We start from the raw sequence: 15,528 nt of genomic DNA, 5'->3' as shown, positions 1-15,528 counted from the left end.
TTTGCTTTTATCAATAAAAATTATGTGTCATTATACTGTCTGCACTGAAAACTATACAAACCAATATTAAAATTTACAAGTGTGCAAGTTTCAGTGTATGCATAAAGTTCAGTGGACAACAGTATTCTGATAATGGTTTTAAATTAGTTAATACTTTTCAAACATACTTGTTCCAGATAGTAGCTTTCTGCAAATTTGTAGTTTTTCTCCAACATAGCCAATCGTGCACGAACAAGGTAATTGTCTGAGCCATCACCTCCCTAAAAAACAAAGGATAAAATTAGCATCTGTTCTTTCATTATTTTACTGAGAACAATTAAATGGTAGTCTAATGTCCACACAAAAATATATAGTTAAGCAATCAAAATTAAAACAGATCTAAACAATTGTTTTTCTGGTGTAATATCAGGCATACAGAAAAAAAAACACATTTTATCCAAATTGTTCAAGTATGTTTTATAATTGCAATTGCAATTGCATAAACATATAATGCTGGAATTGATCTTCATTACCAGAGAAAAATTAAGTGCAGAGCCCGAAGGTGCGTTTTGAGACAGTGTATGCAATTTTCCAATCGGTTTATATTACAGAATCAGATTTTAGGAGCTGACATTCACTTGTGTTACGTAAGACCATAAGACAGGAGCAGAATTAGGCCCATTGAGTCTGTTCTGCCATTCAATCATGGCTGCTATGTTTCTCAACACCTTTCTCCTGCCTTCTCTCCACAATCAAGAACCTATTTAACTTTGTCTTAAATACACTCAATGATTTGACCTCCACAGCCCTCTCCGGCAATGCGTTCCACAGGTTAGCCACCTTCTAGCTGAAAAATTCCTCCTCATCTCAGTTCTGAAAGGTCATCCCTTCATTCTGAGGCTGTGCCCTTGGGTCCTAGTCTCTCCTATTTGTGGAAACATTTTCTCTATGTCCATTCTGTAGAAGCCTCTCAATATTCTGTAAGTTTCAATCAGATAGCCGCTCACCCATTCTAAACTCTATTCTCATTTCACCTTCTCCCCTCCACAGTTATTGTTTTTTTTTAAGTTATCCTCTGCTGGTTTTTTTAAAGACTTAGATTAGATTACTTACAGTATGGAAATAGGCCCTTCGGCCCAACAAGTCCACACCAACCCTCTGAAGAGCGGCCCACCCAGACCCATTCCCCTACATTTACCCCTTCACTTAACGCGACGGGCAATTTAGCCTGCCCAATTCACCCGACCTGCACATTTCTGGATTGTGGGAGGAAACCGGAGCACCCGGAGGAAACCTACACAAACACGGGGAGAATGTGCAAACTCCACACAGACGGTTGCCTGAGGCGTGAACTGAACCTGGGTCTCTGGCGCTGTAAGGCAGCAGCGCTAACCACTGTGCCACCATGCCGCCCATTCCTCTGGCTTCCCACTAATCCTCACCACGGTGTCTGTTTTTATACTGTGTCTGACTTCCCTTGTCAGCCAGAGTTCCTTTGTTTTCCTCTCAGTATGTTTCTTCTTACTTGGGATGGATTTCTGCTGTGCTTCCTGAATTACGTCAGTAATTGTCTTCCTTAATAGGGACCCTTCCAATCAACTCTGGCAAGTTCTTCCCTCATGTCTTTGTAGTTACCTTTACTCAAACCGTAATACCATTACATGTGATTCCAGCTTCTACTTCTCAAAGTCCAGGGTGAGTTTAATCATATTAGGGTCTCTGTCCCCTCAGGGGTTCTTTCACCTTGAGATCCTTAATCAAGTCTATCTCATTACATATCACTACATCCAGAATTTCCTGTTCCTCAGCGGGCTCTATAATAAGCTACTCAAAAAAAATGTCTTAGACATTCCACAAATTCCTTTCTTTGAAATTCACTACCAACATGACTTTCCCAGGCCACCTGCATCTTGAAGTCTCCCATGATTATTACAACAGCACATTTCTAACATGCCTTTTCTGATTCCTGATTTATTTTCTTCCCCACAACCTGACTACTGTTTGGAGGACTGTACACAACTTCCATCAGGTATTTTGTCCTTTGCAGTTCCACAACTCTATCCACACAGATTGTCAGTGTTCTGCTCTATATCACTCCTTGCTGCCGATCTAATTTAATTTCTTACAAACAAGGCAACCCCGCAACCTCTGTCTTCAGATAGGATGTGTATCCTTGGATATTTAGGATCCAGCCCTGATCCCTTTGTAGCTATTCCTGTGATAACTATAACAGTGTACCTGCCAATTTCAGTCTGTACTACAAGCTCATTTTCCTTGTTTCATATACTCTGTGCATTTAAGTACACAACCCTCAGTTTTGCAATGACTGCACTCCCTTCTCATAGTTGTCCCCTCATCCACTGTGCCTAAAGTTAGAGTCTGACGTTCTCCATAGTTTGTCCTATTACTAGTTCTGGAAACTTTAACAACTTTTGCTGAGCCCTCACCCACTTCTCACTTTATGCGAATCTCCAAGACTGTGGTCCTAGCATGATCCAAGTGGCATCAGAACAGCTGCCAATTCCCAGTACTGGTGCCAAAGCCCCAAGAATTTGAACCAGATAAAGTAAAAGGACTCAGAAAAATCCCCAGCACTACTTGGCTTTAAATGCAAACAGCAATGTTAAATAGGCAGGTCAAATGGAAGCCCCACAAGAGACAAAGATTTCTCAATGTTTAAGGTAACAACATAACAATATTGTTGGAGAAAATGGAATTTATATTTGCAATACTTAAAAGGGGAGAAGCAGAAAGAGAAATACGCTTCAAAGGAAGGGTGGGTCAGGTCAAAGTCGGGGGAAGGTGAGCAAAAGTACTCGTAGGGAAAAATTAGGGAGCTTTCACATTCTTTCTTTTTGTTATTGCTTTTTATGGGAATGGAAATTATAGAAATCATGGTGCAGCCAGTGGCCATTTCACCCATCGTGTCTGCATCAACCCTCCAAATAGCATTTCTTCCTCATCATATCCACATAAACCCACATTTACCATAACTAACCCAACTAGACTACTCATCCCTAGACAATCCAACTAATATGTGGGAGGAAACCGGTGCACCTGGCAGAAATCCATGCAGATATGGGCAGAACATACAAACTTCACACAGTCACCCAACTTGAGGCCCTTGATGTTGTGTTGACCTTTTGTCCTGCTCTAAGATCAAACTAACCTACATAACCTTCATTTTACTATCATCCATCTGCTATCCAAGAGTTGCTTAAATGTTCCTAATATATCTGACTCTACTATCAGTGCTGGCAGTGCATTCCACACACCCACCACTCTCTGATATCTCTCCTAAACCTTCCTCCAATAACAAAAAATTATGCCCACTTGTGACAGCCATTCTTCCCCGGGAAAAAGTCTCTGACTATTCACTCTATCTATGCCCCCCCATTATCTTGTGCACCTCTATCAAGTCTCCTCCCACCCTTCTTCGCTCCAATGAGAAAAGCCCCAGCTCCATCAACCTCTCCCCATAGGACATGCCCTCTAGTTCAGGCAGCACCCTGGTAAATCTCCTTTGCACCCTCTCTAAAACTTTCACATCCTTCCCATATGAGGCGAACAGAACTGAACACAATATTCCAAGTGTGGTCTAACTAGGGCTCTATAGAGCTGCACGGTTGACAATGTATTACTGGAAAAGCACAGCAGGTCAGGCAGCATCTGAGGAGCAGAAAAATCGATGCTTCAGGCCTGAGCCCTTCATCAGGAATGAGGCTGGGAGCCTCAGGGGTGGAGAGATAAATGGGAGGGGGGTGGTGCTACCTTCTCCCCAGCCCCAACCCCCTCCCACTTATCCCTCCATTCCTAAGGCTCCCAGCCTCATTCCCGATGAAGGGCTCGGCCCGAAACATCAATTTTCCTGCTCCTCGGATGCTGCCTTACCTGCTGTGTTTTTCCAGTAACACACACTCAACTCTGATCTCCAGCATCTGCATACCTCACGGTCTCCTCTGTAGAACTGCAGCATAACCTCACGGCTCTTAAATTCAATCCCCCTGTTAATGAAAGCCAACACACCATGCGCCTTCTTAACAACCCTATCAACTTGGGTGACAACCTTGAGGGATCTTTGTATGTGGACCCAAGGTCCCTCTGTTCCTCAACACTGCCAAGAATCCTATCTTTAACCCTGTATTCAGCATTCAAATTTGACCTTCCAAAATGAATCACTTCACATTTATCCAGGCTGAACTCCATCTGCCATTCTTAGCCCAGTTCTGCATTCTGTCAATGTCATGTTGTAGCCTGCATCAGTCCTCGACACTATCTTCAACACCACTGACCTTTGTGTCATCGGCAAACTTATTAACCCACCCTTCCACTTTTTCATCCAAGTCATTTATAAAATCTACAAAGAGTAGAGGTCCAAGAATAGATCCCTGTGGTACACCACTGGTCACTGACCTCCAGCCAGAATATTTTCCATCCACTACCAGTTGCTGACTTCTTTCAGCCAGCTGATTCTGTATCCAGACAGCCCCTGAGACCCGGGTTCAATTCCCGCCTCAGGCAACTGACTGTGTGGAGTTTGCACATTCTCCCCGTGTCTGTGTGGGTTTCCTCCGGGTACTCCGGTTTCCTCCCACAGTCCAAAGATGTGCAGGTTAGGTGAACTGGCCATACTAAATTGCCCATAGTGTTAGGTAAGGGGTAAATGTAGGGGTAAATGTGGGTTGCGCTTCGGCGGGTCAGTGTGGACTTGTTGGGCCGAAGGGCCTGTTTCCACACTGTAATGTAATGTAATCTAAAAAATTTCCCTGTATCCCATAACTCCTAACTTTCTGATTGAGCCTACCATGGGAACCTTATCAAATGTCTTAGTGAAATCCATATACACCACGTCCACTGCTCAACCTTCGTCAACTTGTCTTGTCACATCCTCAAAGAACTCAAAAAGTCTTGTGAGGCGTGACCTGCCCCTCACAAAGGCATGCTGACTATCTTTAATCAAACTATGTTTTCCAAATAGCCATAAATCCTATCTCTCAGAATCATTTCCAAAACCTTGCTTACTACAGACGTAAGACTGACAGGTCTGTAATTCCCAGGGATTGCCCCTTTCCCTTTCTTGAACAGAGGAACAACATTTGCTTCCCTCCAATCTCCCATGGAGAGTGAAGATCAAAGATCATCGCCAGAGGCGCATCATTCTCATTCCTCGCTTCCTGTAGTAACCTTAGATATATCTGGTCTGGCCTTGGGGACTTGATGCTCCCCAGGATTCCCAGCACATCCACTTCCTTATTTTCTGTTCAATCTGTTCAAGCCTAATAACCTGGTCAACGCCGTCCTCACTATCAACAAGGTCCGTCTCTCTTGTGAATACTGAAGAAAAAAACTCATTTAGGGCCACACCTACCTCTTCAGACTCCAGGTACAAGGTCCATCCAATATCCCTGATCAGCCCTACCCTCATCGCTGATCATTTTCTTATTCCTCATGTAAGTGTAGAATGCCTTTGGGTTTTCCCTAATCCTTCCCACCAACGCTTTTTCATGCCCCCTCCCAGCTCTCCTCAGTCCAATTTTGAGATCTTTACTAGCTACCGTATAATCCTGTAAAGCCACGCCAGATCCTTACTTCCTCAACCTTCAGTAAACGTCCTTCTTCCTTTTGACAAGAAGGCCCTCTGCTCTTGTCAATTAAAGGCTCCTTCACCTTATCATTCCTTGCCTGTCTCAGTGGGACAAAGTTATCTAATACTTGCAACAAGTGGTCCTGAAACAGCCTCCACATTTCGGTTGTGCCATTCTTGTAGAACAATTCTTCCCAATTTATACTCCACAGCTCCTGTCTAATAGCAGTACAATTTCCCCTCACCAAATTAAATACCTTCCCATACTGTCTGCTCCTATCTCTCTCCATGGCTATGGCAAAGACGAGGTAGTTGTGGTCACTGTCATAGAAATGCTCTCCCACCGAGAGCTCTGACACCTGCCTTGCAGCAAATCCAATATGGCCTCACCCCTCGTTAGCCTATCTACATATTGAGTCAGGAATCCTTCCTGGACACACCTGACAAAATCGGCTCTATCCAGACCATCTGCACTAAGGAGGTTCCACTCAATACTGGGGAAATTGAAGTCACCCAACAACAACTGTTACATCTGCACCTTTCCAAGATCTGCTGTCCAATCTGTTCTTCCATATCTCTGCTGCTATTGCGATGTCTATAGAAAACATCCAAGAAAGTGATCACTACTTTGCTGTTACTGACTTCCATCCATACTAACTCAGTAGACAAGCCCTGCTCAACAACCTCCTTTTCTGCAGCTGTGATGCAGTTTCTAATGGACAGTGCTACTCCCCCTCTTCTTTTCACTCTTCCCCACCACCCCCACCTGCCAACCCCCCTCCTCCCCCCCCACCCCGCCACCACCAAACCCCCCTATCATTTTAAAACCTCTAAACCCTGGAACATCCAGCAACCATTCCTGCCACTGTGAAATCCATGTCTCCATTATGGCCACAACCTTGTAGTTCCAAGTATTGATCCATGCTCTAAGTTCATAATTCTTATTCCTGACACACCTTGTATTGAAACAGACACACTTTAACCTACTCCATTGCCCTATCAACTGCGTATCCTTCCTGTCAGACTCTCTGCATTCTATTTCTGCCTGTTCAACCCTCTCCTCTGATCTGTAGCTCTGGTTCTTATTTCCCATGCCAAACTATTTTAAACCCTTCTGAAGTGCTGGAGCAAATGTCCTGCCCAGGACATTCGTGCCCCTCCAGTTTAAGTGCAACCCGTCCTTCATGTACAGGTCCCACCTTCCTCAGAAGGTACCTCAATGATCTACGTATCTGAAGCCCTCCATCCTGCACCAGCCCTGTAACCACATGTTTAGTTGCACTCGCTCCCTGTTCCTCAGCTCACTAGCATGTGGCACCGGTAGTAATCCTGAGATTACTACTCTGCTTCTCCTGGTTTTTAGCTTCTGACCCAACTCCCTGAAATCACTTTATAGATCCTCAACCCTTCTCCTGGCTATGTCACTGGTGCCAATGTGCACCACAACTCCTGGCTACTCACCATCCTCCTTCAAAATCTTGTAGACTCGATCAGAGACATCCCGGACCCTGGCACTTAGGAGGCAACGTACCTTCCAGGAGTCCCATTTACAACCACAGAATCTCCTGTTCAATCCTCTAACTATTGAATCTCCTACCACTTTTCTGTTCTCCCCTTTTCCTTCTGAGCCACAGAGCCAGGCTCAGTGCCAGAGACCTGATCACTATGGCTTTCCCTGGTAGGTCGAATCCCCAACAATATCCAAAACCGTATACTTATTATTGAAGGGAACGGCCATAAGGGATCCCTGCACTGTCTGCCTATCCCCTTTCTGTCTGTTGACTATATCCCATCGACCTTTTCTCTTGTAAATGTTAACTTTTATGTTAACTGATAGGTTGCCCTCAGTTTGTTTGTTTTCTTCTCACCACTTTTTCAGATATCTTTTGTTGGATTTTAAAACTTTTCTTTCCCAAACCGCTGACAATATTTGCCACACTGTACATTTTCCTTTTCATTTGACACTGTCTTTAAATTCCCTGATAAACAAAGGCCAGTTTATCCCCTTCCTCATATATCCTTGCTGAGTAATGAATTTTTTTAAAAAACATCTGCCACTGTTCATCCACCCACAGGTCATTCTGTTATAATGCATGTTTCATAAGCACAAGTTGGCTATAAAACAACAAATTGTGGACATTGTTTGAATAATGCAAACTTTCTACTGAACGGGTATACTGATTTTCTACTGGCGATCTACAATGTGATTTTCTATAGTGTTTTTCCATAGCATTATTTCCTACAGCACAAGGTTACAGTGGAACACAACAGTCATTTTATAGCAGAATGACCTGCATCTTTACAACTCCTTTCCCAATCCACTTCAGTGAACTCTGCCTTCATTCTCATGTAATTACTCTTATTTAATTTTAACACAATTGTTTTCCACTCACATTTCTCACTCGCAAGTTGAATGCCAAATTCTACCCTGTTATGGTCATTGTTTCCAAGATGGTCTTTTATTCAAAAACAATTTATTAAATGTAACACATGACGAATTACAGATTTAAAACATCCTGATCTCTGATTGGATCCACAACATATTGTTATAGGAAACTATCCCAAACTCTTCCACATGGCTCCCTCTGCTAATTTGATTTTTCCAATCCATACGAAGATTAAAGTCACCCACGCTAAATGGACTGCCTTTTTTTAGAATGCCCTCATTATGTTCTGATTTACTCTTGGTTCCACAGAACAGCTGCTATTCAAGTGCCTACAGACTATTCCTGTTGTGGCTTCTTCCTCTTATTTCTTATCTGCACCCATGTGGTTCCACATCACCCAAGCCAAAATAATTTCTTACTAACACAATAATTCGATCTTGTACTGACAAAACCACCACACCACCATTCCTACCCTGCCTGGCCTTTCGAAAAGTCACATATCCCTGAAGGTTAAGTTCTCAGTATTGAATTCCTTGCAACCATTTCTCCATAAACGATCATATCCATTAACCTCTATTTATGGATCTAATTGATTTTTTTTGCCAAGTACATGTACATTTAAGTAAAGAACCATTAACTTTGCCTGATTACCTTTTGTTCCTATTTGCCTCTTTTTTAATGCTTATTTTCTCTGTCCCTTTCTGTCCCACACTGTGTATGACTGTCAAAATAGTTGTCCTTTTAACTTACAAGCCTACGCTTTCCTTCTCTCAAACCCTCTCTCCCAGTCCTGCCTGATTCACCAGGTACTGGTCTCAGCGTAGTTCAAATCAAGATTGGCCACTGGAATAGCTAGCCTAGTACTGGTGCCAGTGCCCCATGAATGAAATGAATTCCTCCTACACCAATCTTATTATTTATTTATCCTATACAAATGTGCCTATAGTAATCTGAGATTGTCACCTTGCAGGTTCTGCATTTTAGTTTAGCTGCTAACTATTCAAAATCTTTCAGCAGAACCTCCTATCCACTCCTATCAATGTTGTGAGTACCAAAGTGCATGACAATTGGATACTCTGCTATCCCCAAGTTCCTCTCCAGTCCCATAGGAATGTCCTTATCCCTTGCAACAGGCATGCATCACAGCCCTAACACTCACGCCTGAAGAGAGCAGTACCTATTCCCCTAATCATACTATCCCACTAATAATCCAACGAACATACTTTATCTGTGGGATGAAAAGTGTTTTTCTGGTTTGCTATAGAAATAACCATACATAATTTTATCATGCGAGCACTGAACTTTGAACTTGACCATCTTCGATTTGTATGGTGAACAAACTTTCCTTCTCTTGAGGAGTCAGAACAGGAAATAATTGGGCAATTTGACTCTGAAGAAATACTATCCCCAACCCCATTGCTGCCTTGCCAATTAAACGCTGGGTGAGAAAGATGTATCAAGTTGAAGGCGTGTACTATACCTTTAAGAGAGTGTGAATGCTATTCTGAACTGTGAGCTTACAAGCACCTGTGTATATGACTAGATGGCAGTCCCAGAATGTACTGGAGAATTGAAAATATGTAACATTTGGCTTTGAAATGGATATCTGAGTTTTGGTTGCTGCTTCGACAACAATTCGAATTTAACCAATCAATTTAAATTATGCCCCAGGATACTAAAACCCCAATTGAGTTTGAATTTATTGTTTTGCTAACATCGAACCAATGAGAGAAACAATGTTGGGCAGATAAAAATGTGGAAATTTTGAAAATTGCAGAGAGAGCAACCAATTCAAGAAGGTAGGAAACACTCTCTATCAAAGGTATCTTTTCATATGAAACATATTCACAGTAAAAAGAAAGACGACGACCTCGGAAGATCTTCAGCTGGAAGAAGAAAGACACAGATGATGATAACTCCTGTGTGGTTTTGAAATTACGTTGGTGTAATTTTAACAAGTATCTGATTGGAACAGCATATTATTATAGAGTTGGAGGCAAATAATAAGGAGTTAAGAGAAAGGGGGGCTTAGAGTTGTGAATAATTGTTTAATGCTCACTTTTAGAGTTAAAATAAATGTTATTTTCTTTAAATAGTGGAAGTTGAGAGTTCTCTGCCACTCATATTTTAACAGATTATGAGGCAAGGTGAGCTTTTCTGAGTGTTTGGTTTGATTAACAGAAGTCGTACAAAAGTCCGTTGGTGACTGTTGATTCACAGCACCTAAGGCTCATGTGATCAACTAGTGGCTACTTAAATGTCTGAATTCTAGTTTTTGAGAGGAAGTGAGGGCTGCAGATGCTGGAGATCAGAGCTGAAAATGTGTTGCTGGAAAAGCGCAGCAGGTCAGGCAGCATCCAAGGAACAGGAGAATCGACGTTTCGGGCTTATGCCCGAAACGTCGATTCTCCTGTTCCTTGGATGTTGTCTGACCTGCTGCGCTTTTCCAGCAACACATTTTCAGCTCTGAATTCTAGTTTCCCAACTTGGTAACCAGGGCTACCTGCCTGCAGAGTTGAGGGGTCTCCAATCTGGGATGATCAGAGGCATGATAAGGGACAAGGGGATGGCCATTTGAAATCTACCCCCTTCCTCTGCCTCACTCTATGGTCCCCATCCTGTGCGAAGCAAGGAAAACAAAGATCTACCTTCTTAGCGTTGGTTGCCCTGTAGAGTAAATCTGAACTGATTTTCTTCAGAAACCAGATGCTGCCAGCCTCTGAAGAGCAGATCACTTCTAGAGCGCTAGGATCCCATTGTCAAGGATTGTGATTCACGGAGAAGCTTGCTAGGCAGCTCTTAATAAGTTATTGGCATCCAAACTGCCAAGCTTTTTTAGTGATGTGAGTGGCAAGTTAGCCAAAACCTCATAGAATCTCTACTGTGTGGAAACAGGCTATTTGGCTCAACAGGTCCACACCAACCCTCCGAAGAGTAACCCACCCAGACTCAGTCGCCTACCCTATTTCTCTACATTTCCCCTGATAAATGCACCTAACCTACACATCCATGAAACACTATGGGCAATTTAGCATGGCCAATTCACCTAACCTGCATATGGGCTGTGGGAAGAAACCGGAGCACCTGGAGGAAATCCATGCAGACACAGGGCGAATGTGCAAACTCCATACAACAGTCACCCTGAATCGAACCTGGGTTCCCAGGCACTGTGAGGCAGTAGTGCTAACCATTGAGCCACCATGCCAGTCTGTTCTCACACATGGTCAGACAAAAGGAAAATAATGCCCAGGTGTTTAAAACATCCTAGTGGGCACACAAAGTTACAGTTTAATATATTGCTTCAGTCTATATAAAAAAGGTAAAGTATCCATAGAATCTTTCAAATGTAAAAAACAAAATTATTTTTAAAAAAACTATATCGATTGATTGCCCTTTTTTGCTGCTGCTAATAGTTTTATTTACTACTTACATATTCTGTTGCTGCTTGGTCTGCAATCTGATTAGTTTCACAAAGAAATTGAGCTTTTGCTACATCCCCAAGAGCAGCAAAGCATCTAGAAAACAGGAACATATGTACTGAGATTAAGGACTCAATGCTTTATGCTTTTGAGCAAATTATAACACATAAATTTGTTCATTGTGACAACTGAATATTTTAGACATAACAAAGATTATAGGCTTTGACAACATCCTATGTATTGTGCTGAAAATCTGTGCAGAATTAGCTACATGCCTCAACAAGCTGTTTCAATACAGCTACAATATTGGTAGCTCATTGATAAGGTGGAAGGCATATCCACTAAAATTATTCACCCAATTACTAACCTATCAATTCCCGTGTTTGATAGATTTTTGTTAGATGAGGAAATCAAGGATTATGGAGAACATACAGCAAAGTGGAGTTGAGACAAAAGCCAGATAAGCCATAATCTTGCTGAATGTTGAAATAGGCTTGAAGGTTGCATTGCCTACTCCTGCTCCTAAGCTTTATGTTCTAATTGCCAAAAGTGATAGAATGAATCTACAATAAGGTCATTAACCTGCATTTATTCACTAATGGTCAGTTTGTGTTTCGTCTAAATCATTTGGTTCTAAACTTTGTCAGAACCTTGATGCAAACTGATGCAACAGCTAAAAGCTATTGCAAGAGGAGAAGTGACAGTAATGTTCCTTCACATTAAGGCAGCTTCTGCCTAGGATGGCAATAAAAAGTACAATGAGGATGGGACAGCATGAAAACCCTTCATTCCCTGGAATAAGAACTGACACAAATCGTGATTTAGATCTTGGTTATTGAAGATTAATCATCACACCTCTATTTAATCACTGACAGAGGGCATAAGGTCAGCTTGCTTTGTCCAATTATCTTCATTTAATTCATCATTTCCCTTTTCCTTTATGCCTGTGAGAGGAGTAGAAGCTGTTTGCTGGTGTTTCCAACAATAAGATCCCATGTCAGCCTATAGAAGGACTTAGGCAATATCCTGACTTGAGCTGACAATAATAAAGTCAGCAAAGAAAGGCCTTTCTTTGACTTTTCTTTGCACGATCACCACAAAGTTCACATTCATATTAGAAAACTTCTGTGAATCATATTTGACCAGAACTTAACTGGACCATTGACAAGATCAGTGACAATAAGAGTAGAAATTATGCTGAGTACTCAGTTAGAAGTGACTCATTTCCTGAACCTTTAATTTCTGCCCACCAAACTCAAATGGGATATTTGATAAAATATTCAATATTCAAATTGGTGGGTGTGACTACAGCACTTTATGAGTTTGTCATAACTCAGAACAGTCCACTTGACTACTGTATCACTACTGAATTCCCTCCACCTCTACTGAACTATTGTTGCTGTTACAAACTATCTGCGAAATACATTGTAGAAACATATCAAGCTCATTTTGACAACATATCCAATGCATGATCTCTAATATCAAGAACGACAAGAGCAGTAACGTCATAAGGATTCCATCACCTCCATATTAGATAACATCCTGGCAAAGACATATATTGCTGTTTCTTCACCATTGTGGGTAAATTCTAAGAATTTCCTACTTGCCACCATTCTGGGAACTTCATTAACAGAAGGATTGCAATAGAAGATCATCAACAACCGCAATAGTCCTACAACTTTTACTCTCATTCTGCCCATCGAGTCTGCTCTGTCATTCAATCATGAGGCTGGAACAACATAGCAAGCCTGACTAACTATTTCTGATTCCAGTGTCTGCAGTTTTTTTTTGTCTCCCGCCATTCAATCATGGCTGATAAGTTTCCAACCCCATTCTCCCACTTTCTCCCTGTAACCCTTGATCCCCTTGATACTCAAGAATCCTTCTATCTCACTCTTAAATATACTCAGTGAATTGGCCTCCACAGCTTTCTGTGGCAATGAATTCCATAGATTCACCACTCTCTGGCTGAAGCAGTTTCTCCTTATCTCCATTCTAAAAGGTCTTCTCTTCATTCTAAGGCTGTGCCTTTGGGTTCTAGTCTCCCCTACCATTAGAGACATCTTCCCAACATCTACTCCATCCAGGTCATTCAGTATTCCGTATGTTTCGATTAGGTCACCCCTTATCCTTCTAAACTCCATCAAGTATAGACCCAGATTCCTCAAACGTTCCTCATTTATTAAGCTTTTCATTCTGTAATCGTTTTCGTGAACCTCCTCTGAACACACTCTAGGGCCAGGACATCCTTCCTGAGACATGGGGTCCAAAACTGCGCACAATACTCCAAATGTGGTCTGACCAGAGTCTTACAGAGCCTCATAAGTACATCCCTGCTTTTATATTCAATTCGCTCTCAAAACAAATGCCATTATTGCATTTGCCGTCCTAACTACTGACTCAACCTGCATGTTTACCTTGAGAGAGTCCTGGACTAGGACTTCTAGAACTCTTTGCACTTCAGACTTCTGAATTTTCTCCCCATTTAGAAAATAGTCCATGCCTCTAATCTTCCTACCACTTTCCCACATTGTACTCCATCTGCCACTTTTTTGCCCACTTCCTAATCTGTCTAAATCCTTGTGCAGCCTCCCGGCCACCTTAATGCTACCTGTCCCTCGAGCTAACTTTTTATCATTTGCAAACATAACCAGAATACCCTCAATTCCCTCATCTACAAAATTAATGTATAAAGTGACAAGTTGTCGTCCCAACACTGAGCTTATGGAACACCACTTATCACAGGCTACCATTCTGAGGAGGACACTTTTATCTCCACCCTCTGCTTTCTGCCAGAGAGCCAAGCTTCTATCCATGCTGGCATCTTGCCTCTAACATCATGGGCCCTTATGTTACTCAGTAGCCTCCTGTGTGACACCTTGTCAAAGGCCTTCTTGAAGTCCAGGTAGACAACATCCATTGGCTCTCCTTGGTCTAACTTCCTCGTTACTTCCTCAAAGAATTCCAGTAGATTTGTCAAGCATGGCCTCCCCTTGTTCTATTTTACCAGACACTTCCAAGTATTCAGAAATTTTATCCTTCCCAATGGATTTCAGGATCTTATCCATGATCGAGGTTAGGCTAATCAGTAATTTTCTGTCGTTTGCCTTACTCCCTTTTTAAACAGAGGTGTCAAGTTAGCAATTTTCTAGTCCTCTGGGACTCTCTCTGATTTTAGCAATTCCTGAAAAATCACCACAAATGTTTCTACTATCTCTTCAGCTAGAACTCTGAGGTGTAGTCCATCTAGTCCAGGTGATTTATCCACCTTCAGACCATTCTGTTTTTCTAACAATTTTCCTTGGTGATAGCCACGATACTCAGCTCTGTCCCCTCACTCTCTTCAATTTTTGGGATATTACGCACGTCTTCCACCGTGAAGACTGACACAAAATAATTGTTCAGTTCCTCAGCCATTTCCTTGTTGTACACTACTATCTCTCCAGCATGATTTTCCAGCAGCCCACTGTCCATGTTTGCCTCTTTTGTCCTTTATATATCTAAGGAAATTCTTACAGTCTTCCTTTATATTACTGGCTAGCTTGCCCTCATATTTAATCTTCTCCCTCCTTATTTATTTTTTTGTTGCTCTCTGTTGGTCTTTGTAAGCTTCCCAATCCTCTGGTTTTCCACAGCCATCTGCCAAATTATGTGCTTTCTCTTTTGCTTTTATGCTATCCCTGAATTCCCTCGTTAGCCACGTTGCCTCATCCTGTCCCTGTCCCATGCTTCTTTTTCCCTCGTGATGAATCTCTCCTGTGTCTCCTGAATTACTCCCAGAAACTCCTGCCTTTGCTGTTCCACTGTCTTTCCTGCTAGGCTCCTCTTCCAGTCAATTCTCCTCAGCTCCTCCCTCATGCCTCTATAGTTGCCTTTATTCAGGCTTAAACCATGACCTCTGGTCTATCTTCCCTCTCAAATTATAGAGTAAATTTAATTATATTATGATCACTGCCTCCTCAGGGTTCCTTCACCTTAAGCTCCCTTGTCAAGTCCGCCTCATAGCACAAGACTAAATCCAGTATTACCTGTTCCCTCGTGGGCTCCATCACAAGCTGCTCCAAAAAGCAATCTCGTAGACATTTCCAAATTCCTTTTCTTGCAATCCACTACCAACCTGATTTTCCCAGTCCACCTGCATATTCAAATCCCCCATGAT

The 15,528-nt window shown here is 42.1% G+C and overlaps 1 protein-coding gene across 2 annotated transcripts in view; it reads right to left on the bottom strand.

Annotated features, from left to right (window-relative positions):
• ift172 (intraflagellar transport 172) overlaps window positions 1-15,528 on the bottom strand; it is a 291,193-nt gene that overhangs the window by 164,726 nt on the left and 110,939 nt on the right. For both annotated transcript variants that reach the window (XM_043682226.2, XM_043682236.2), the window contains 2 exons: window positions 11,381-11,465; window positions 168-260 (listed from right to left, as the gene is read on the bottom strand). In XM_043682226.2, the coding sequence (XP_043538161.1) occupies window positions 168-260; window positions 11,381-11,465 (178 nt within the window). The remainder of the gene's footprint in view (window positions 1-167; window positions 261-11,380; window positions 11,466-15,528) is intronic.

This window comes from Chiloscyllium plagiosum, unplaced genomic scaffold (assembly GCF_037043375.1).
Source record: "Chiloscyllium plagiosum isolate Xiang-an unplaced genomic scaffold, Cpla_swu_hap1 HiC_scaffold_3, whole genome shotgun sequence".
In the NCBI taxonomy this organism is placed as follows: domain Eukaryota; kingdom Metazoa; phylum Chordata; class Chondrichthyes; order Orectolobiformes; family Hemiscylliidae; genus Chiloscyllium; species Chiloscyllium plagiosum.
The sequence above is the reverse complement of the archived record's forward strand: the minus strand, read 5'-3'. Positions and strand labels throughout refer to the sequence as shown.